The 23,925-nt window shown below is 46.9% G+C and overlaps 1 protein-coding gene across 1 annotated transcript in view; it reads left to right on the top strand.

The window, feature by feature from the left end:
* LOC139229057 (BEN domain-containing protein 4) overlaps window positions 1-23,925 on the top strand; it is a 75,211-nt gene that overhangs the window by 30,944 nt on the left and 20,342 nt on the right. The window contains exons 2-4 of the mRNA XM_070860718.1: window positions 5,526-6,083; window positions 7,143-7,234; window positions 9,705-9,945. Coding sequence (XP_070716819.1) covers window positions 5,526-6,083; window positions 7,143-7,234; window positions 9,705-9,945 — 891 coding nt within the window. The remainder of the gene's footprint in view (window positions 1-5,525; window positions 6,084-7,142; window positions 7,235-9,704; window positions 9,946-23,925) is intronic.

Raw genomic sequence — 23,925 nt, forward strand, 5'->3', positions numbered from 1 at the left:
AGGAACCGGCGTCCCTCGATCAGGAACCGGCGTCCCTCGATCAGGAACCGGCATCCCTCGATCAGGAACCGGCGTCCTTTGATCAGGAACAGGCGTCCCTCGATCAGGAACAGGCGCCCCTCGATCAGGAACAGGTGTCCTTTGATCAGGAACAGGCGTCCTTTGATCAGGAACAGGCGTCCTTTGATCAGGAACAGGTGTCCCTCGATCAGGAACAGGTATCCTTTGATCATGAACAGGCGTCCCTCGATCAGGAACAGGTATCCTTAGATCATGAACAGGTGTCCCTCGATCAGGAACCGGCGTCCCTCGATCAGGAACAGGTATCCTTTGATCATGAACAGGTGTCCCTCGATCAGGAACCGGCGTCCCTCGATCAGGAACCGGCGTCCCTCGATCAGGAACAGGCGTCCCTCGATCAGGAACCGGCATCCCTCGATCAGGAACAGGTATCCTTTGATCATGAACAGTTGTCCCTCGATCAGGAACCGTTGTCCCTCGATCAGGAACCGTTGTCCCTCGATCAGGAACCGGTGTCTCTCGATCAGGAACCGGTGTCTCTCGATCAGGAATAGGCGTCCCTCGATCAGGAACAGGCGCCCTTCGATTAGGAACCGGTGTCCCTCGATCAGGAACAGGCGCCCCTCGATCAGGAACAGGCGCCCCTCGATCAGGAACAGGCGTCCTTTGATCAGGAACAGGCGTCCCTCGATCAGGAACTGACGTCCCTCGATCAGGAACAGGTATCCTTTGATCATGAACAGATGTCCCTCGATCAGGAACCGTTGTCCCTCGATCAGGAACCATTGTCCCTCGATCAGGAACCGTTGTCCCTCGATCAGGAACCGTTGTCCCTCGATCAGGAACCGTTGTCCCTCGATCAGGAACCGGTGTCTCTCGATCAGGAACCGGTGTCTCTCGATCAGGAACTGGCGTCCCTCGATTAGGAACCGATGTCCCTCGATCAGGAACCGGTGTCCCTCGATCAGGAACTGGCGTCCCTCGATTAGGAACCGATGTCCCTCGATCAGGAACCGGTGTCCCTCGATCAGGAACCGGTGTCTCTCGATCAGGAACAGGTGTCCCTCGATCAGGAACAGGCGCCCCTCGATCAGGAACAGGCGCCCCTCGATCAGGAACAGGCGTCCTTTGATCAGGAACAGGCGTCCTTAGATCAGGAACAGGCGTCCCTCGATCAGGAACGGGCGTCCTTTGATCAGGAACAGGCGTCCTTTGATCAGGAACAGGCGTCCCTCGATCAGGAACAGGCATCCTTTGATCAGGAACAGGCGTCCTTTGATCAGGAACAGGCGTCCTTTGATCAGGAACCGCTGCCCCTCGATCAGGAACAGGTATCCTTTGATCATGAACAGGTGTCCCTCGATCAGGAACAGGTATCCTTTGATCATGAACAGGTATCCTTTGATCATGAACAGATGTCCCTCGATCAGGAACCGGTGTCTCTCGATCAGGAACCGGTGTCTCTCGATCAGGAACTGGCGTCCCTCGATTAGGAACCGATGTCCCTCGATCAGGAACCGGTGTCCCTCGATCAGGAACCGGTGTCTCTCGATCAGGAACAGGTGTCCCTCGATCAGGAACAGGCGCCCCTCGATCAGGAACAGGCGCCCCTCGATCAGGAACAGGCGTCCTTTGATCAGGAACAGGCGTCCTTAGATCAGGAACAGGCGTCCCTCGATCAGGAACGGGCGTCCTTTGATCAGGAACAGGCATCCTTTGATCAGGAACAGGCGTCCTTTGATCAGGAACAGGCGTCCTTTGATCAGGAACCGGTGCCCCTCGATCAGGAACAGGTATCCTTTGATTATGAACAGGTATCCTTTGATCATGAACAGATGTCCCTCGATCAGGAACCGTTGTCCCTCGATCAGGAACCGTTGTCCCTCGATCAGGAACCGGTGTCTCTCGATCAGGAACCGGTGTCTCTCGATCAGGAACTGGTGTCCCTCGATCGGGAACCGGCGTCCCTCGATCAGGAACTGGCGTCCCTCGATTAGGAACCGATGTCCCTCGATCAGGAACCGGTGTCCCTCGATCAGGAACCGGTGTCTCTCGATCAGGAACAGGTGTCCCTCGATCAGGAACAGGCGCCCCTCGATCAGGAACAGGCGCCCCTCGATCAGGAACAGGCGTCCTTTGATCAGGAACAGGCGTCCTTAGATCAGGAACAGGCGTCCCTCGATCAGGAACGGGCATCCTTTGATCAGGAACAGGCGTCCTTTGATCAGGAACCGGTGCCCCTCGATCAGGAACAGGTATCCTTTGATCATGAACAGGTGTCCCTCGATCAGGAACAGGTATCCTTTGATCATGAACAGGTGTCCCTCGATCAGGAACTGACGTCCCTCGATCAGGAACAGGTATCCTTTGATCATGAACAGATGTCCCTCGATCAGGAACCGGCATCCCTCGATCAGGAACAGGCGTCCCTCGATCAGGAACCGGCGTCCCTCGATCAGGAACAGGTATCCTTTGATCATGAACAGGTGTCCCTCGATCAGGAACCGGCGTTCCTCGATCAGGAACCGTTGTCCCTCGATCAGGAACCATTGTCCCTCGATCAGGAACCGGTGTCTCTCGATCAGGAACCGGTGTCTCTCGATCAGGAACCGGTGTCCCTCGATCAGGAACAGGCGCCCTTCGATCAGGAACCGCCGTCCCTCGATCAGGAACCGGCGTCCCTCGATCAGGAACCGGCGTCCCTCGATCAGGAACAGGCGCCCCTCGATCAGGAACAGGCGCCCCTCGATCAGGAACAGGCATCCCTTGATCAGGAACAGACGTCCTTTGATCAGGAACAGGTGTCCCTCGATCAGGAACCGGTGCCCCTCGATCAGGAACAGGTATCCTTTGATATAAAAGGGGTCGGAGAGTCTAGTAAGGAGGAGGAACTGAGGGAAATCCTTATTAGTCGGGAAATTGTGTTGGGGAAATTGATGGGATTGAAGGCCGATAAATCCCCAGGGCCTGATGGACTGCATCCCAGAGTACTTAAGGAGGTGGCCTTGGAAATAGTGGATGCATTGGCAGTCATTTTCCAACATTCCATTGACTCTGGATCAGTTCCTATGGAGTGGAGGGTAGCCAATGTAACCCCACTTTTTAAAAAAGGAGGGAGAGAGAAAACAGGGAATTACAGACCGGTCAGCCTGACATCGGTAGTGGGTAAAATGATGGAATCAATTATTAAGGATGTCATAGCAGTGCATTTGGAAAGAGGTAATATGATAGGTCCAAGTCAGCATGGATTTGTGAAAGGGAAATCATGCTTGACAAATCTTCTGGAATTTTTTGAGGATGTTTCCAGTAGAGTGGACAAGGGAAAATCCAGTTGATGTGGTATATTTGGACTTTCAGAAGGCTTTCGACAAGGTCCCACACAAGAGATTAATGTGCAAAGTTAAAGCACATGGGATTGGGGGTAGTGTGCTGACATGGATTGAGAACTGGTTGTCAGACAGGAAGCAAAGAGTAGGAGTAAATGGGAACTTTTCAGAATGGCAGGCAGTGACTAGTGGGGTACCGCAAGGTTCTGTGCTGGGGCCCCAGCTGTTTACACTGTACATTAATGATTTAGACGAGGGGATTAAATGTAGTATCTCCAAATTTGCGGATGACACTAAGTTGGGTGGCAGTGTGAGCTGCAAGGAGGATTCTATGAGGCTGCAGAGCGACTTGGATAGGTTAGGTGAGTGGGCAAATGCATGGCAGATGAAGTATAATGTGGATAAATGTGAGGTTATCCACTTTGGTGGTAAAAACAGAGAGACAGACTATTATCTGAATGGTGACAGATTAGGAAAAGGGGAGGTGCAAAGAGACCTGGGTGTCATGGCACATCAGTCATTGAAGGTTGGCATGCAGGTACAGCAGGCGGTTAAGAAAGCAAATGGCATGTTGGCCTTCATAGCGAGGGGATTTGAGTACAAGGGCAGGGAGGTGTTGCTACAATTGTACAGGGCCTTGGTGAGGCCACACCTGGAGTATTGTGTACAGTTTTGGTCTCCTAACCTGAGGAAGGACATTCTTGCTATTGAGGGAGTGCAGCGAAGGTTCACCAGACTGATTCCCGGGATGGCGGGACTGACCTATCAAGAAAGACTGGATCAACTGGGCTTGTATTCACTGGAGTTCAGAAGAATGAGAGGGGACCTCATAGAAACGTTTAAAATTCTGACGGGGTTAGACAGGTTAGATGCAGGAAGAATGTTCCCAATGTTGGGGAAGTCCAGAACCAGGGGACACAGTCTAAGGATAAGGGGGAAGCCATTTAGGACCGAGATGAGGAGGAACTTCTTCACCCAGAGAGTGGTGAACCTGTGGAATTCTCTACCACAGAAAGTTGTTGAGGCCAATTCACTAAATATATTCAAAAAGGAGTTAGATGAAGTCCTTACTACTAGGGGAATCAAGGGGTATGGTGAGAAAGCAGGAATGGGGTACTGAAGTTGCATGTTCAGCCATGAACTCATTGAATGGCGGTGCAGGCTAGAAGGGCCGAATGGCCTACTCCTGCACCTATTTTCTATGTTTCTATGTTTCTATGATCATGAACAGGCGTCCCTCGATCAGGAACCGGCGTCCCTCGATCAGGAACAGGCGTCCCTCGATCAGGAACCGGTGTCCCTCGATCAGGAACCGGCGTCCCTCGATCAGGAACCGGTGTCACTCGCATAAGTCTTAATGCAATATAAAAGTGGATAAAGTTCTTGCTTAGCAACAAATTTATAATTTAAGGAGAATATTTCCATTTTTGCATATGCAGTTAGCAAAAATAAGACTGAAACCTTTATTTATTATACATTATGGAAATAGTCTAGCCAGAACTCAGGAGGCTGGCCTGTCCGTACTGAGCTCTACTTGCGTAAAATACTAATTAAGTGCGATATAAATTACCACTCCTCCTGGTAATTTAACGTTATTTTTATCACTAAAAATGAATTATCCCAAAGTTTTCATTAAGCCACTTTGAATTCGGAGGAGTGGACTGTATAGGTGATTCTAAATGACACAATTACAGTAAATACGGTAATCAGTCAAAAAATTATATTTGCTTTATCACAGCAAAGGAAACAAAGCAGTGAGTTAGACACTTATAGGCCTCTGACATGTATACAGGTATCAATTTTCAACAGCAAGTGTGCTCTGTGAGTGTTTTAAAATCTATTCTGACTAATCTGACAGCTGTTGACGTTTGGAGTGCTGCAACATAATTTTTATGTGTTTGTCCGGTTTCACTAAGGGGGAGGCAGGAATTACATTAGCAAAGCATTTCGCCTTGGGAGAGTGGAATATCTATCTTTTCTATCAATTGTGAAGTGGTATTGATGATCGTGCCACGCCTCTAAACTCTACCACTTCACCCTGTGAGGTGAAGAAAGCTGCATCAAGGCAGTTAACCATGTGGAGAAAGTGGTGTTGTTGGGGGAAGGTGAGCTGACTGATTATGAGACACAATTCTTGTTCACTTGTACAGTATTATGTGTTTTTCTGCTCCATCACAGAGAGCCGCTTAATACTTGATGCCTTTGCACAGCAATGCAGTCGAGTCCTGACTCTCTTAAAGGACAATGGAAAACTTTTGGACACCAACCAACCTCAAGTCATTTCTTGTGTAAAAAAAGAGAGTGGATGTTACGATGAGCGCACAGGACAGTGCCAGCTAGTCAAAGACGCCCCAATGCAGCCACGGACATCAGACAATCCAGAGTTGGAATTACAGTATGTGCAAAAGAGACATCAAACCTCAGCCTTGCTTCGTGTGTTTACTGATTCTCTTCAAAGTTACCTACTGGCCGGGGGGCGGCCTTCACAGAGTACTGTAGGAATGAGTGAGTGCAATCATGTGACAGAAATGGATTCACTTTCCACATCTCCTACACATACTTTGGGAGGGTGGACATCCCCAGCAACATCAGAATCTCATGTCCATCCATCGTCTACATTTCCTGAGGAGGAAGAAGAGGATGGCTACTGTCAGAGGTGCCAAGAGTTGGAACAGGAAGTAGTTTTACTCCAACAGGAAAATGAGGAGCTAAGGAAAACCTTGGATAGCATTCCAGGTGCGTGAAATCTGACTTAGTTATTCTAATACTGTTCCCTCATACCCTTAGTACTAGAGCTCAACTGATATTCATATTTATGCTGAATATTTTAGCGTCAGGATGGAAATTTTGGTATTGGACAACTCTATATTCTTGAACCAAGCTTTAGTCCTCATATTTATTAAAGCTGCATACATACAGAAGCAATTCCTACAATCCTCAGTGAAAGGTCCTTAGTTGTAACAAAGGAAAATTTCAGGATTGTGATTACAGGATTTTTTTCTTGGCTAGAAACACTTAAACTAACACTTAGATTTATGAACACAGTGGTCAAGCACACACTCTATTTACCTTATCTCTCTCTCTCTTAGGCGGTCCCTCGTATCGAGGATGACTTGCTTCCACGCCAAAAAGGGATGAGTTCACAGGTGTTTCAATGTAGGACCTAATATTCCAGGTCCCATACTACATGTTGAAGGGTGGAACATGCCTGTGCGTGGATTTTTTTAACGTGTGGTAGCCATTGCATACCAGCCACCACACGGACTTGACAGAGCTAGGTCTTGGTCCAGTGGCAAGGATTAACCAAGACGACTGGAGACTAGCTCTGCTGCGCAGTAGCACTATTTTGTTGACCTTCAATAGCGCAAGACAAAATCAGGTTACGACTACCCTGATAATAGGGTAATTATTTAACTACATGGCTTAGCGTGGGCCTGATCTCTCCTTCCCCTCTATCAGCAAGTAATGCAACTGTAAATGATGGCAGAACACAATATTTGCTGACTGAATTCTGATGAGTCTAGCCAACAGTGCATATATACTCTCACCAGTCTTATGATAACCTGTTATGCAGAGATTTTTCTTTGCTGAGAATTCAATGTTTTTGGAATTCACAGTGAGAGTGAGGAGATTTTTATGGTTGCCATACTATAATTATTGAGGTGAAAGGCCCATAAAATGACTTTTGATCTTCATAAGAACCCTGTTCCTGAATGCTGAATAGTGGCACATTCTATTCTGATGCATATTATGATTGAATTAGATGCTTATCTGAAATTATTTTCTTTCATGCAGCGCCCTGCCAGACTGTTCTTGATTATTACAAGACTGTACTCCAGCATCACAATCAACTTGTTCAACCAGCCTCAGAGGAGCAGCCAACAGAGGTACCTTTGGATGGAAGGGGTCCTTAATGATTAGCAGTTCTTGTGCTTTAGAGAGATGCAGCTCATTTTGACATTGCTGCCTAGCATTGAGATTACATCATTAGCATTTCCTCTCTGTTGATCTTAAGTTCCTTTTCCCTCAGCATTGTTTAACCCAGTGTAAGCTTTGTGGGCCTTTGTGGGCCTGTGTTTCTAGATTTTAGTTAGAAGCTTAAATTATGGTTATGAATATCGTAATTCTCAGATACATCATTAAGGACTAAAAAGGTGTAGCATTTGACAGTAAAGTTTTGATTTTCTGAAGATTGCAGGACTGTACAAATCGTCATTTTTTGGTGCAATATTTTGTGCACTGGCATTAATTTATGTCATTTGTTTTACACTGTACTTGGTAGCAACTTAACCTAGCAGTAATTATGAGAAACTCTGGTTTCACATCCAATCAAACAGTTGGAATCAAAAATCTCATTTTTTACTTGGACATGATGACATAAATTTCAGGTTTAATTGTTACAGGGTAGAATGGAAAACACTGAAACATTTGAAGTGCGAAACTTGAACATTTTATCTTAAAGATACAACACATTCAGCTTTTATATGGTCATGTTTGATTTATGATCAAAACAGACATACAAAATTGACGGGCAGGAAAAGACCAGCCTGCTCCACACCATGATGGCCGGAGCATCATGATAAACACTTCCTCCCTCCTTCCCCTGCAACAACCCCCCCCACCACCAACCCACCCCCTCGCAGTCATGTAATCTGGGAGAGGCAAAAAAACAGATAAAACCCAGGGCAAGAGAAAAAATACTCTGGAAAATTCCTCTCTGAATCCCTCAGGCAATCAAAACTAGCTCACAGGAACCAAATGTTAGCTATAAAGTCATTTGCCTTCTATCTGATGCGATCTCTGCCGCAGTCAGGAACCGGTCCAACCCCCTCTTGAAGGCATGCAGAGAATCAGCACCCACCACACCAGCCTATTAAGTAATTCCAGAGGCTCACTGGGAAAAGAAGGACCGCTTAACATCCAGTCTATTTCTACTCTTACATAGTTTAAACTTATGTCCCCTGATCCTTCCTAATCTGTTCAACTGGAATAATCTATCAATAGACACGCTCTACAGTCCTTTAATTATTTTATAGACCTCCTATCAAGTTATCTCTAAGTCTGCACTGCTCTAAAGTAACTAGACCAAGGTCCTTGAGCTTATCTGAGTCCCTGAGGTTCTTTAAACTGAGAATCATTCTTGTAGCTCTCCTCTGGACCTTTTCCAAGTACACTATATCACCTACCATGTGGGGGGACCAAAACTGGTCACAGTATTCCAGACGTGGTCTGACCAGCGACCTGTCAAATGGTCTGCTTTGACTTACACTGGATGATTTTATTAATACAACATTGCACCTCTGACAGTAGCCATCCTCTTCCTCCTGCTCTGGGAATGTAAATGATGGATGGCCGTGAACATAAAGCACTCCAAGATGTAACTGATTGAGTTATAAATGCATCACAACTTGAGAGAACTAAGTACCCTCGATATGATGTGTTTCTCTGTGATTCTTTTATGAACTCAATACTTCAACAATAAGTGCTTCTGAAATAAAAAATAAAAAAATGATGGTGTAATGTGCCATCAACTGGTTATATATATATATATATATATATATATGTTTCATATATTTAATCTTTTACTTTTTAAAATTCTCATCTAGTTATTCTATATTCTATATTAAATAGAGAATAGTAGCAGTAGTTATAAGAAACTCTGGTCGATCTCAGTTAGATTTTCACATCCAATCAACAGTTGGAACAGTTGGGAGTGAGTGGGAAGACTAACATCTGAGTAAATGGTTCAAATAAGGTCACAAACTGTGGAACTCAAAGTTTTAAATGCAAGACCTGATTCCGGTCCCTCAATAGGTGTGGCATGTGCAGGGAGTGTGTGGCAGAAAATATCGTTGCATATTATTTGTGAGTGTTTATTCCATTTTTAAATTCTGTTTTTGTTGGCAGCGTAGATTATGTCTGTCATGCCATATCAAACATAACATTGTTTACAGGAAAGGATTTTAATGCCTGATGATAGTGACAAAAGGGTGAAGCAATTTTGAATCTACTGTTGATTATCCATGTTTACCACAGTGGCTATATGTTAAAATTAAATGCAGTGAATCTTTACTCTAATACTTCACCAAGGAGCCAAATGAGGCAGTTTTGTGCACATTTTTTACGTATCAAGGAACTGTAGCTGATCCCCAATAGTGCATTATATTCAAGGCAGTGATGCTGAATACAGAGCTCCATCAATGAGTTGTTCAGTATAAAATGTAAATCTTAAATGAGATGAACAAAATTGTGAGCTGTAAAGCGTCTGAACACTATTATGCAGATTCATATTTAATCACATTTATTTTGATTAAACTGTCTTTGTCTATTCAAATGTTTCTCATCTTCAATTTTCAGGGAAACAAACAGTTGTTGAACAACTATCCGGTCTATATCACTAGTAAGCAGTGGGATGAGGCTGTCAATTCATCTAAAAAGGATGGCCGTCGACTTCTCCGTTACCTCATAAGATTTGTGTTTACAACAGATGAACTGAAGTATTCATGTGGACTGGGGAAAAGGAAACGATCAATGCCACTAGGGGAGCCAGGCCCTGAGCGGCGTCCTCTCGATCCAGTCAAAGTGACCTGTCTCCGAGGTATGAATCAAAGTTACAGTGTTCGTAGGACAATATGTACGTAGTTACAGGGTACATGTAAAAACAAAGGCAGTACGATTGATCCAGTTGGTAATTTTAGGTGCCTACCATGGTTCAGTTGATAGCACTGTCAATTTTGTGTCAGCAGGTTGTGGATTCAAGTCCCACTCCAGAGACTTAAGTACATAATCTTCAGTGAAGTACTGAGGGAGTGCTGCACTGTTGGAGGTGCTGTCTTTCAGATGAGATGTTAAACTGAGGCCCAGTCTGCCCTCTCAGGTGAATGTAAAAGATCCCATGACAGTATTTCTAAGAAGAGCAGGGTGTTCTGGCCAATATTTATCCCTCATCTAGCACCACTTAAAAAAACATAATATCAAGTCTTTCTTTTCTTTAAATGTAAGGTCTGGTGTGTTACTGAGTCATACAGACTAGGAAGCTCAGTTCTTATCTGTGGTGAGTTAGCTGATTCAATGAAGCCAGCAGCTGAGTATAAAGTTAGCCTTCGTGACCCTGAGTGCTGGGCAGGAAAAACACAGCTAATGCTCCCACTCCTGTGACTGCTGCTGGAAAGGGCATGTAGAAACACTGGATGAGGATAGGATTGCATTCTATTCTGATGCCACTTACAATGAAATAGCCTGGCAACACTTGCATGGGCTCACACATGAAGAACTGCGACTAGGGCAAAATACTGGAGGGGAACTGTACACAAAGAAGAGTCAGTGCCTGCAGAAAAAGAAAAAAGTGTTCTAATAAGGGAAGGATAGTATTTCTTTAGAAACATAAATATATGCTGTCTTCAATTGGCTTTCATTCTGCCAATCACACTTTGGTCTCGAAGGCTCTCTCAGCTGAGTCCTGCACTGTTATTTCAAAAGACTATGTCAAGCCTTTGAGTTCTGTGCTGGTTAAGCACACAGCTGCTAATGGCATCTAATGTACATTTTACTCAAAATTGCCCAGGAGTTGCTCCGTTTTTTTTGGAGCAACTTGTTTTTCTGGAGTATCTTAAAAATTCTCATTTTGCACAGTCAATTTGCGCCAGTGTAAATGAGTTAGTTACGATTTTTTTAGTTTAGTTTAGTTTTTCTCAAAAGGGGGCGTTACCAGCCACCTACGCAAGTTTTGGCCATTTAGGCCACTTTGGCCAGCTAATAGTTACTCCAAATCTACTTGGCCAGCGTATATGGCCACTTGTGAAAACCCTTGTGGAGAGTTAAGAAATCAGTGCAGGTAGGTATATCGGAGGCCAGCAGGACTTAATGACTTGACTAAAGAATGTGAATAGGATCAAGCAGCTATACAGGACATCACATGACAAACTTCGCAAAGTTAATTTACTATACAACAGAAGCAGTCATGGAAGCTTAAACTACAACAATAAAAAAAGTAAAAGATAGTTGAATTAAATTGCCCTAATCTCTCAACTAATTTAAACAATTATTTGTTTGCTATGATTATACTGGGCCAAAATTGAGCCCATATAATCTAAATAAAGTCTACTTCAATAAATAAGATATTCTTTCAGTGTTCCTCCGTCACTTATGTTCTTCTTTCACAATAGCACCAGGTGAATGGGCTTGACAAATGGTCACCACTATTCACAAGAGACAAAACATATTTACATAATTTTTTCAAAATATCTAAATAAAAAATAGAAGTAAGTCCTACCCTACCTTCATCTTCAGCCCGGGAAAGCAGCGGGCCAGCCTGTGCGGTAGCCACTCGGCCTGGGATAGGGGCGGGACGCACCAGCAGCTGGTAGGATGAAAATGATGATGATCGGGTCCCACGCTGCCACGAGAGGCTGGGGGCGAGGAGCTACTGCGCATGCGCGCACACTCCAACATGCATGTGCATACGTCCTGGCACTGTTTTCAGCGCAGGATGCTGGCTCCGCCCCCGACCCGACTGACCATGCTGCGCGAAGACCCGGGAAAGGCCGGACAGCGACCAAAGTGGGGAGCGATTTTTTTTCGGAGCACTTTTCAACGCAGAAAAGCACCGCATCTCTGGTGAGTGCGCCAAAAAAAGGGGTGGGCCAATTTTGAGCCCATAAGGTCTAATTAAGCCATAGTAGTGTTCTAATCAGTCTGGCCTGGCCCATGTGCATTTACCTGCTATGTGTCAGGCTGAACAGCCTTTTTTAAGACTTACTAAAAGTATAAAACAGAAAACACTGGTAAAAATCAGCGTCAGGCAGCATCTGTGAAGAGAATAGATAAGTTGAAGTTTCAGGTGTGGTCCCTCCTTGAGAACTGGAAGATATTGCAGTATTTAAAAATGAACTGAAAAGGGAAGAGGGTGGGAAAACACACACATAGGCCATAACCTTATTGCTCTGCAAGTGCGAGTTTGGTGGTGGGCCCGCTGTCAAAATGGCCGTGATTGAAAGCGGGCGGAAGTTATTTAAGCAGCATTTTACCAAGTCCAGAAGATTTTTCCAAGTTTTTTACGAAGTTCATCTCCCTCAGGCATCACGACAGGCAAGTGTGTTGGGTTCTCAACAACTCTGGATTGGTTTGACTAGTTGACAGCTGCAGAAGTGGTGTAAAAGCTACCATTTCACAGCTGTTCAATTTCCAATCAAAGAAGCTGGAGCCTTCAGGAATTGGAATACACTTTTCAGTTTTATGGAAGTTTGAAGTGTTTGGACTATACTCTCTATCCAGTGTCACCTCCTTGGAGCATCCTCTCTCACCATTGACAGATCGCTTCTGTCATCTCAACTTCACCTCCATCTATTCCAGCAGCATAGGTGCCCTTGAAAAAATCCCACTTTGGTCCGCAGAGCCCACCACGATCAGCCCCAACACCAACATCACTAAACACACCAGCATCACCAACAACAACAACAACCTTCTCCGCAATCACCTGGTGCTGCACAAGACGCAGGGCATCAGCACCCGACCACATTTCTGCCCGGAACACCAGGGATGGCCTCAAAATGACCACATTTACTTCACATGATGCTGTGCATCCTGACTGTCGCAGGATGCGTCAGGTTGGCACCACCCCACACCAACACCCTGAAGCGTCCCTACAATGCCCAAGCCATTCCTTTCACACTCATCATCATTACAAGGTGTACCGTTATGTCTCAACATTCACTGCATCTCACTAAGCCACTTGCAAAGGTGCACACAGATCTGTCCAAGAATACAAAGTGTTGCAAATATGGATTTAAATATTTGACAACACATTAGCAGAAACTTTAAGAACATAAGAAATAGGAGCAGGAGTAGGCCATACGACTCTTCGAGCCTGCTCCGCCATTCAATAAGATCATGGCTGATCATTGACCTCAACTCCAATTTCATGCCCAATCTACATATTCCTTGATTCCCCTACACTCCCAAAATCTATCTATCTCAGCCTTGAATATACTCACGGATTTTCGGCTAATTTGCGCCTCGTTTAGCGCCCCGAGGGGGTGTTAAATGCTGTTGTTCAGCGTGATGCCGGGTATCCAGGATTTAGCTCCCAGCCGTAAGATTCGGCTATTAGTTTGCATGGCACAAAAACTTACAGCCCCGCCCTCTGTTTTCAATGTGATTATGACGTCAATCATCGTGCAAGGCTGCGCTAGCGCCCTGGATGGAACTTGTGGCCCTAACACCTCATTTAATGCCTGCCCCAGGAAACGCCTGGTAAAAAAACAGTTGGTCCCAGGTTGCAACAGGCGCTATTGGCGGCATATTTAAACAGAGCTGGAGGATCTTATATCGCAGTTGTCAGTGACTGTTACGGTTGTGCGCAGAACGAGTTGCAAATGGCACTTTTATGTGCCATGACATTTTGCTTACAAGGTCAGTGAGAGATTTCAATGGGGGCAATACTAGTTCATCAGCGTGCCATGCTGGTTGCTATTGGCAGGTGGCTCCAAACTGGAAGAAAGGTTCTTGGCCATGTTGGACCACGGATTCGAAGAGTATGGGGAGGAGGCCTTATCCCCCCCAGGTTTACAGGGAACATCGCTCATACCTCCACATCTCTGAGGTGCAGTGTGTTAGAAGGTTGTGCTTCAGAAAAGAATTGCTGACAGAGATATACCAGCTCCTACAGGCAGACCTACAGCCTATCAGCGCCACCAGGACTGCGCTGCCCGCCGAGGTGAAGGTGACTGTGGCGCTGGCCTTCTATGCCTCTGGCTCCTTCCAGGCAGCAGCAGGGGACATATGCAACATCTCTCAGCACATTGCTGCATTCACCAGGTTACAAGGGCTCTGTACGCACTCAGAATGGACTTCATAAAGTCCTCAATGAGCAGGGACAGCCAGAATGAGAGGGCTCTAGGGTTTGGATGATTTGCAGCCTTCCCCAAGGTTCAAGGAGCCATTGACTATACACACATCGCCTTGCAATCACCATTACACAGCTCAGATGTCTTTAGAAACCGAAAGGGATACCACTCCCTAAACATACAGCTAGTCTGCGACCACACACAACGCATCCTCACAGTGAATACCCGCTATCCAGGGAGCACACATGATGCTTTCATCTTGCGTGAGAGCAAAGTCTCACAAATGTTTCAGCGACAAAGACAAGGGCAGGGCTAGCTAATCGGGGACAAAGGATATGGCCTGGCCACCTGGCTCATGACCCCCCTCCGGAACCCGCCACAGAAGCTGAGCAGCACTATAGTGACAGCCATGCAGCCACCCACAACATAATTGAACAGACAATTGGCGTACTGAAGCAGCGCTTCCGATGCCTAGACCACTCTGGAGGCAGCCTTCAATACTCCCCTCAACAGGTATCCGAATTCATTGTCATGTGCTGCATGCTACACAACTTAGCCATCATGAGGGGCCAGGCATTGCCAGTGGGGACTGCAGGACCACTTCAGGAGGATGAGGAAGAGGAGCAAAAGCCTTACATCAGCAGCTCATCATGGAGCTTCAAAACATAGAAACATAGAAATTTACAGCGCAGAAGGAGGCCATTTCAGCCCATCTTGTCTGCGCCAGCCGACAAAGAGACACACGACCCTCGGTCAGCAGCCCTGAAGGTTACATATAAACCAAGAACAATGGCGGACAGGTAAAGAGCATCCGGCCCAACCCGTCCGCCCCAGAAAACTGCGATACCCCATGTATCGCAACATTTTACACTCTCCCCACCCAGAGCCATGCGATCTCCTGGGAGAGGCAAAAAAACAGATTAAAAACTCAAGCCAATTGAGGAAAAGAATGTGGGAAAATTCCTCTCCCACCCATCCAGGTGATCGAAACTAGTCCAGGAGACCACTCTGGCTCTATTAGATTCCCTGAAGTATTTACCATCGTATCTGCACCAGCCAATAAAAGGTTATCCAGTCTAGTCCCACTTACTAGCTCTAGGTCCGTATCCCTGCAGGTTACGGCACTTCAAGTGTCCAATCAAGCACCTTTAAATGTGGTAAGGGTTTCTGCCTCTACCACCCTTCCAGGCAGTGAGTTCCAGACCCCCACAACCCTCTGCGTGAAGAAGTTTCCCCTCAAATCCCCTCTAAACTTTCTACCAACCACCTTAAACCTGTGCCCCCTCGTAACTGACCCCTCCACCAAGGGAAATAGACCATTGTCAGGAACTATATCCAGGCCCCTCAAAATTTTACACACCTCAATGAGGTCTCCCCTCAGCCGCCTCCATTCCAAGGAGAATAAACCCAGCCTATACAATCTGTTCTCATAGCCAAGATTCTTCATTCCAGGCAGCATCCTCGTAAATCTCCTGTGCACCCTCTCTAGTGCAATCACGTCCTTCCTATAATATGGTGACCAGAACTGCACGCAATATTCCAGCTGTGTCCTAACCGGTGTATTATGCAATTTAAGCATAACCTCCCTGCTCTTGAATTCTATGCCTCGGCCAATAAAGGCAAGCATTCCATATGCCTTCTTAACTATCTTATCCACCTGGCCTGCTACTTTCAGGGATCTGTGGACAAGCACTCCAAGGTCCCTTTGTTCATCTACACTTCTAAGTGGCCTACCACTTAGTGTGTATACCATTTCCTTATTTGCCCTCCCCAAGTGCATCACCTCACTCTTCTCCGAATTACATTCCATTTGCCACTTCTCTGCCCACCTGACCAATAGATAGATATGCAGTCCATGACTTTCCTCTTCATTATCAACCACACAGCCAATTTTAGTGTCATCTGCAAACTTTTTAATCCTACCCCCTATATTCAAATCTAGATCATTGATGTATACCACAAAAATCAAGGGACCCAGTACTGAGCCCTGCGGAACCCCACTGGAAGCATCCTTCCAGTCACAAAATCATCCACCAACCATTACCCTTTGCTTCCTACCTCTAAGCCAATTCTGGATCCAACTTGCTACTTTGCCCTGGACCCCATGGGCTTTTACCTTCGTGACCAGTCTACCATGTGGGACCTTATCAAAAGCTTTGCTAAAGTCGATATACACTACATCGTATGCACTGCCCTCATCGACCCTCCTGGTTATCTCCTCGAAAAATTCAATCATGTTAATCAAACACGATCTTCCCTTAACAAATCCGTGATGACTGTTCCTGATTAATCCTTGCCTTTCCAAATGTAGATTTATCCTGTCATTCAGGATTTTTTCCAATAATTTTTCCATCACTGAAGTTAGGCTGACAAACCTGTAATTACTCGGCCTATCCCTTTCTCCCTTCTTAAACAAGAGTACCACATTAGCAGTCCTCCAGTCCTCTGGCACCATGCCTAAATCCAAAGAGGATTGGAAAATGATGGTCTAGGACTCTGCTATTTCCTCTTTTGCTACGCTCAAAAGCCTCGGAAGTATTTCATCTGGGCCTGGGGACTTATCCACTTTCAAAGCTGCTAAACCCCTTAATACTTCCTCTCACTTGGTTTATTTCATCCAGAATTTCACACTCCTCATCGATAGCAGGTTCTGCATTGCCCCTTTCCTTTGTGAAAACAGACGCAAAGTAATCATTAAGAACCATACCCACATCTTCCGCCTCCACACACAAATTACCCTCGTGGTCTCTAATAAGCCCTATCCTTTCTTTAGTTATCCTCTTGCTCTTAGTATATAGAACATCTTTGGGTTTTCCTTTATTTTACTAGCCAAGAGTTTTTCAAGCTCTCTCTTAGCATTCCTAATATCCTTTTTAATTTCAGCTCTGAACTTTGTATATTCCTCCAGAGATTCTACAGTATTTAGCCGTCAGTGTATGACATAAGTTTCCCTTTTTTTCTTTATCCTCCCGTGTAAGTCCCTAGACATCCAGGGGGCTCTATAATTGTTATTCCCACCCTTTTTCTTTAAGGACACATGTTTGGCCTGAGCCCTCCGGATCTTCTCCTTGAATACCTCCCGCTGTTCCGACACTGATTTACCTTCCAGTAGCTGTTTCCAGTCCACTGTGGCCAAATCACTTCTCAACTTAGCAAAGTTAGGTTTTCCACAATTTGGGACTTTTACTCCTAGTCTGTCCTTGTCCTTATCAGTAACTACCTTGAATCTGACTGCATTATGGTCACTGGCACCCAAGTGCTCTCTCACTGATCACTGATACCCCTTCCACCTGCCCAGCTTCATTCCCCAAAACTAAATCCAGAACCACCCCCTCCCGTGTTGGGCTTGTTTCATACTGACTAAAAAAGTTCTCTTGGATGCATTTTAGGAATTCCGCACCCTCTATACCCTTCACACTATATTTGTCCCAATCAATATTCGGATAGTTGAAATCCTCTACTATTGCTGCCCTATGGTTTTTGGACTTTGCCTACATATTTGCTCTTCTATCTCCCTCCCACTGTTTGGGGGTTTATAATACACGTCCAGCAGTGTGATCGTCCCTTTTTTATTTTTCAGTTCTATGTACATCCATACGCACAAACTTGTGCCAGCCTTTAATGGCTCTTAGCCACACTACTTCCTCCACCCCCCCCCCTCTTCAGCCTGCTCCCACGCCTGCTGCTCCTTCTCAATGAGGCCTCAGTGCCTACAGCAAGGCTGCTAGAGGGCTACTGTATTGAGGGGCCAGACAATGAAAGCGGCGTATGAGGACGCCCTAGATCCCAACTCTTGGCCTGGAAGGCCCGGCTACGGACTGCTATGCCTCATCATCGGCGGAAGCATTCACTGGTGGCTGGGGTGTCAACCGTGTATGCTGCATGGTTGGCGAGTCAGTGGTGGGAGCCGGAATGCCATCATCCTGAGGAAGGACAGCATCTTTCATTTCCTGGGAGTCACTGACTCTCCGACAGGGCTGGGCCTCAGCATCTAGAATGGGATGTGTCTCCACAACTTTCTGGTCTGCTTCGGCACTGTTCCTTCCACGTTGGACAGTGGGGAATGCAGTGAGTATGGTAGCAGATATCAACTTTATCACTTGACTTAGCTGAGGCATAGCTTGTGCCTACGATGTGCACGAGTCTGCGATGTGATCAGTGGCACGCGCCACACAGCCTGGAATGCCACTGTCACTGCTCGAGGCCACCAGCCTCTGTGTGTGGGCAATGGTGGCCTCGCTGGACTCCAGGATAGCAGCGACAATCTGTGACGTTGTCTGCGCAACAGTTGCAGTGAGCTTGTCGATGCTCTCTGGGATCCATCCCAATGCATCCATAAGCTCATGGGGCATTCCTGTGGTTTCCCTGGACATTTCCACCAAGTCCATCTCCATGTCTGCCTGTCGTTGAGCAGGCCGACTTTGCCGACTCACCCTCCGGAGAGCTGGCCCGCGAGATTCCCTTTTTGCACTGTGTTGCTGTAGGCGACTAGGGCCAGGAGCCTCCGACTCCTCAAACCCCAGGAAATCTGCGTCATCGCCAGATGTAGTGAGGCCAGGCGGGGCAATTGGTCGGCTCTGAGGCTCAGGCAGAACACTCTCTTCCCCTCCCTCATCGTCTGCCCCATGGCCAGATGTAGATGGCTCCCTTGAAGGATGTTGCACTGATGGCTGGTCATCTGCAAGCAGAAAATAACAGATGTGTGGTTAGCAGCAGGGGAGGGGGCAGCATGTTGGAGGAAGGTTGCATTGCACATGTTCATTTGCTGGCCCACCGCCACTTCATTATATGTTGTAATGCAGTCTCTTCAGTCGGTCTGTCCATTTACATACCCTCAGTACCCGAAGGGAGCTCAGCATTGCCTCTGGCAGCTCCCCAAGCTGGTACACCTATGAGGGTCCTCACCCGTTCCTAGACATCAGTACGTTGTAGTATTTGAGGTGGCTCCATGCATGTGCGCTTGTGGGAATGCTTCGATTGCGAAGAGAAAAGTAGGAAGGGTTCAGAAAGGTTACTCTCCTGTTGCGGCACATATGCCTATTGCAGCGTATGGAGAAAGAGTCAGACTGAACACTGTGAGCTCAAAGTAAAGTGTGACCGTAGTCTTTTATTGCATGTCTCCAGAGTGCCTCTCCAACCTGTGAAGCCTTCTTAAATACCTGTGATCCCAAGGGATTATGGGATCCCTTGGGACTCTGGGGAATGAGCCCTCTGGTGGCTGTACAGAGTAAATACTAGTCCACATATATAACAACATCCCCCCCCCCCCAAAGTCAATAGTGTAACTATTTACAATGTGAGTCGATCTGGGGCCCTTCTTGCCCTGGTTGATCATCTCGGTATTGTTAAATCATTTGTTGGGCCCTCGCTGGGCTGCTGTGCAGCTGGCCTTGCTGGGCTGCCTGGTGTGTTGGACACTGCAGGGCTGCTGTGGATGATGGGTTCTGCTTCGTGGTCAAACGTGGTGTTGGTTGCCACTGGTGTGTGTGTTGGTGTGTTGGGGGATCAAAAAAGGTAGGGTCCAAGGTGGGTTGCTCAGGATAGTCCAAGAATCTGAGTTTGATTTGGTCCAAGTGTTTCCGGTGAATGAGTCCATTTGAAAGTTTGACCCAAAACACCCTGCTCCCCTCTTTGGCCACGACAGTGCCGTGAAGCCACTTGGGACATTGTCCATAATTTAATACAAATTCAGGATCATTGATTTCAATCTCGCATGACACATTTGCGCTATCATGGTATGCAGTTTGTTGAAGCCGCCTGCTCTCTACCTGTTCATGTAGATCAGGGTGAACTAATGAGAGCCTTGTCTTAAGTGCTCTTTTCATGAGCAGTTCAGCAGCTGGGATCCCAGTGAGTGAGTGTGGTCTCGTGCGGTAGTTAAGCAGGACTCGGGATAGGCGAGTCTGCAGTGAGCCTTCAGTTACCCTCTTCAAGCCTTGCTGATGATTTGCACTGTTCTCTCTGCCTGACCATTGGATGCTGGTTTAAACAGGGCAGATGTGACATGTTTGATCCTGTTACGGGTCATGAATTCTTTGAATTCAGCACTGGTAAAACATGGCCCGTTGTCGCTCACCAGGACATCGGGTAAGCCATGAGTGGCAAACATGGCCCGCAGGCTTTCAGTGGTGGCAGCGGACGTGCTAGCCGACATTATCTCACATTCAATCCACTTGGAGTACGCGTCTACAACCACAAGGAACATTTTACCCAAGAAGGGGCCTGCATAGTCGACGTGTACCCTAGACCACGGTTTGTAGGGCCAAGTCCATAAACTTACCGGCGCCTCCCTGGGTGCATTGCTTAACTGCGAGCATGTATTACATCTGTGAACGCAGGACTCTAAGTCCGCATCGATACCGGGCCACCACACCACATGGGATCTGGCTATCACCTTCATTATTACGATGCCTGGGTGGGTACTGTGGAGGTCTTTGATGAAGGTGTCTCTGCCCTTCTTGGAGACCACTACTCGATTGCCCCACAGAAGGCAGTCTGCCTGTATAGACATTTCATCTTTGCGCCGCTGGAACGGCTTTATCTCTTCCTGCATTTCCACTGGGACACTGGACCAGCTCCCATGAAGCATACAGCTTTTGACTAGAGATAATAAGGGGTCTTGGCTTGTCCAGGTTTTGATCTGCCGGGCAGTGACGGGTGATTGCTCACTCTCAAATGCTTTCATAACCATGGCTAGATCTGCGGGCTGCGCCATTTCCACCCCCGTGGTGGGCAATGGCAGCCTACTGAGAGCATCGGCGCAGTTTTCTGTGCCTGGTCTGTGGTGGATGGTGTAGTTGTATGCGGACAACGTGAGCGCCGATGTCTGGATGTGGGCCAATGCGTTGGCATTTATTCCTTTACTCTCGGAGAACAGGGATATAAGTGGCTTATGGTCCATTTCCAATTCGAATTTTAGCCCGATGCATTATCTTTACCCCATAGACACACGCTGATACTTCTTTTTCAATCATGCTGTAGGCTCTCTCAGCCTTAGACAGACTCCTGGATGCATAAGCAACCGGTTGCAGTTTCACGAAATCATTAGCTTGTTGCAATACACACCTGACGCCATATGATGACGCATCACTTGTTGGTACAAACGCTTACATGGATCATACAACACAAGCAATTTGTTTGAGCATAACAATTTTCTCGCTTTTGCAAAGGCATTTTCTTGGCTTTTGCCCCAAATCCATTCGCCCCCTTTTCGTAGTAAGACGTGCAGTGGTTCTAGCCATGTGCTGAGACCCGGTAAGAAGTTACCAAAGTGGTTCAAGAGTCCCAGAAACGACCACAGCTCCATCACGTTCTATGGCCTCAGTGCATTCTCGATTGCCTCTGTCTTCGCGTTGGTGGCCTTGATGCCGTCCGCTGCAATCCTCTTTCCCAGGAACTCCACTTCAGGCGCCAGGAAAACGCATTTCGAGCAGTTTAACCTGAGTCCCACATGGTTGAGTTGACTAAGAACCTCCTCCAGATTCTGCAGGTGCTCGACTGTGTTCCTACCTTGACCAAAATGTTGTCCTGGAAGACCACGGTGTGCGGGACTGACTTTATTAAACTTTCCATGTTTCTCTGGAATATCGGTACCGCCGATCGGATTCCAAACGGGCATCTGTTATACACAAAAAGACCTTTGTGCATGTTGATACAGGTGAGGGCCTTCGATGATTCCTCCAGTTCTTGTGTCATGTATGCTGAAGTCAGATCCAGCTTCATAAACGTTTTTCCTCCCGCCAGCGTTGCAAAGAGGTCGTTGGCTTTTGGTAGTGGGTATTGGTCCTGCAGGGAGGAATGATTGATAGTTACATTGTAATCGCCACAGTTTCTGACGGTGCCGTCTCCGTTGAGGACTGGGGCAATAGGACTGGCCCGCTCGCTGAACTCGATCGGTGAAATGATGCTCTTTTGTTGCAGCCGGTCTAGTTCGATCTCTACCCTTTCTCTCATCATGTACGGTACTGCTCTTGCCTTTTGATGGATGGGTCGCGCCCCCGGAATTACGTGGATCTGCACTTTTGCTCCTTGGAATTTCCCGATGCCTGGTTCGAACAGCGAAGGAAATTTGTTTAAGACCTGGGCATACGAAGTGTCGTCAGCAGGCGATAGCGCTCGGATATCATCCCAATTCCAGCGTATCTTTCCCAGCCAGCTCCTGCCGAGCAGCATGGGACCATCGCCTGGTACCACCCAGAGTGGTAGCTTGTACATCGCTCCATCGTAGGAGACTTTTACGGTAGCACTGCCGATTACAGGAATCAGTTCTTTTGTGTAAGTTCTTAGTCTCGTGTGAACTGGAGTTAAGACTGGCCTTGAGACCTTGTTGCACTACAACCTTTCGAAAGTCTTTTTGCCCATGATGGACTGGCTCGCGCCTGTGTCCAGCTCCATTGACACTGAGAGTCCATTTAGATCAACATTCAGCATTATCGGGGGACAATTCCTGGTGAATGTGTGCAACCCATGTACCTCTGCCTCCTCTATCTGAGGCTCTGGTTCGTAGTGATCCTCCATGGATCTGTCCTCCTCTGCAGCATGGTGCTTTGAAGGTTTAACAGGCTTAGCAGCTTGCCTGCACACTCGTTGGAGGTGTCACATTGTTCCACTGCCCTTTCAAACGTATTCTTTGAATCGGCTTGAATGGAAACGATGATCACCCCCGCAGCGCCAACAAAGTGTTAATGGCCTTGCATTCATCACCCTTGATGGTGAACTCTGAGACATCTGTGGACGTGTAGCTGCAGGTATGTGTGACCTTTCCTGTACGTTACAATTTGAAAACAACAACACTTTGTTCGCAGTACTTGTAGCAGTGCTGAGAGATTTGCTTCGTATTGTCACTGGTGGTAATGAACGCCTGGGCTATCGCTATGGCCTTACTCAAAGTTGGGGTCTCTACAGTCAAAAGCTTGTGAAGTATGGTTTCGTGGCCAATGCCAAGTACGAAAAAGTCTCTGAGCATGTGCTCCAAATGTCCTTCAAATTCTCAATGTCCTGCAAGGCTTCTCAGCTTGGTGACATAACTCGCCACTTCCTGACCTTCAGACCTTCTGTAGGTGTTGAACCGGTACCGCGCCATCAGAACGCTTTCCTTCGGGTTCAAATGCTCTCGGACCAGTGTGCACAAATCGTCGTACGATTTCTCTGTGGGTTTCGCTGGAGTGAGCAGATTCTTCATGAGGCCATACATTGGTGCCCCACAGACAGTGAGGAGGATCGCTCTACATTTGGCAGTGCTCTCTTCCCCATCTAGCTCGTTGGTCACGAAGTATTGGTCGAGTCGCTCCACAAAAGTTTCCCAATCATCTCCCCCCGAAAATTTCTCCAGGATGCCCACTGTTCTCTGAATCTTTGGGTTTGTTATCTGTATCTCGTCGCCAGTTGTAGTGTATGGAAAAAGAGTCAGACTGAACACTGTGAGCTCAAAATAAAGTGTGAACTTAGTCTTTTATTGCAGGTCTCCAGAGTGCCTCTCCAACCTGTGAAGCCTTCTTAAATACCTGTGCTCCCAAGGGGTTATAGGATCCCTTGGGACTCCAGGGTATGAGCCCTCTGGTGGCTATACTGAGTAAATACAAGTCCACATATATAACACCTATCATTGTACAATAAATGATACTATGTAAATGTTCGAGTGGCTTCTGTTCAATCTGTTTCAATGTTGCATGTGCTTCATGAGTGATTGTTTGGAGGTTAGTGGGATGTAACATGGGGGCTGTAGGTTGTCTTTC

The sequence above is a fragment of the Pristiophorus japonicus genome, chromosome 2 (genome assembly GCF_044704955.1).
Source record: "Pristiophorus japonicus isolate sPriJap1 chromosome 2, sPriJap1.hap1, whole genome shotgun sequence".
Taxonomy (NCBI): domain Eukaryota; kingdom Metazoa; phylum Chordata; class Chondrichthyes; family Pristiophoridae; genus Pristiophorus; species Pristiophorus japonicus.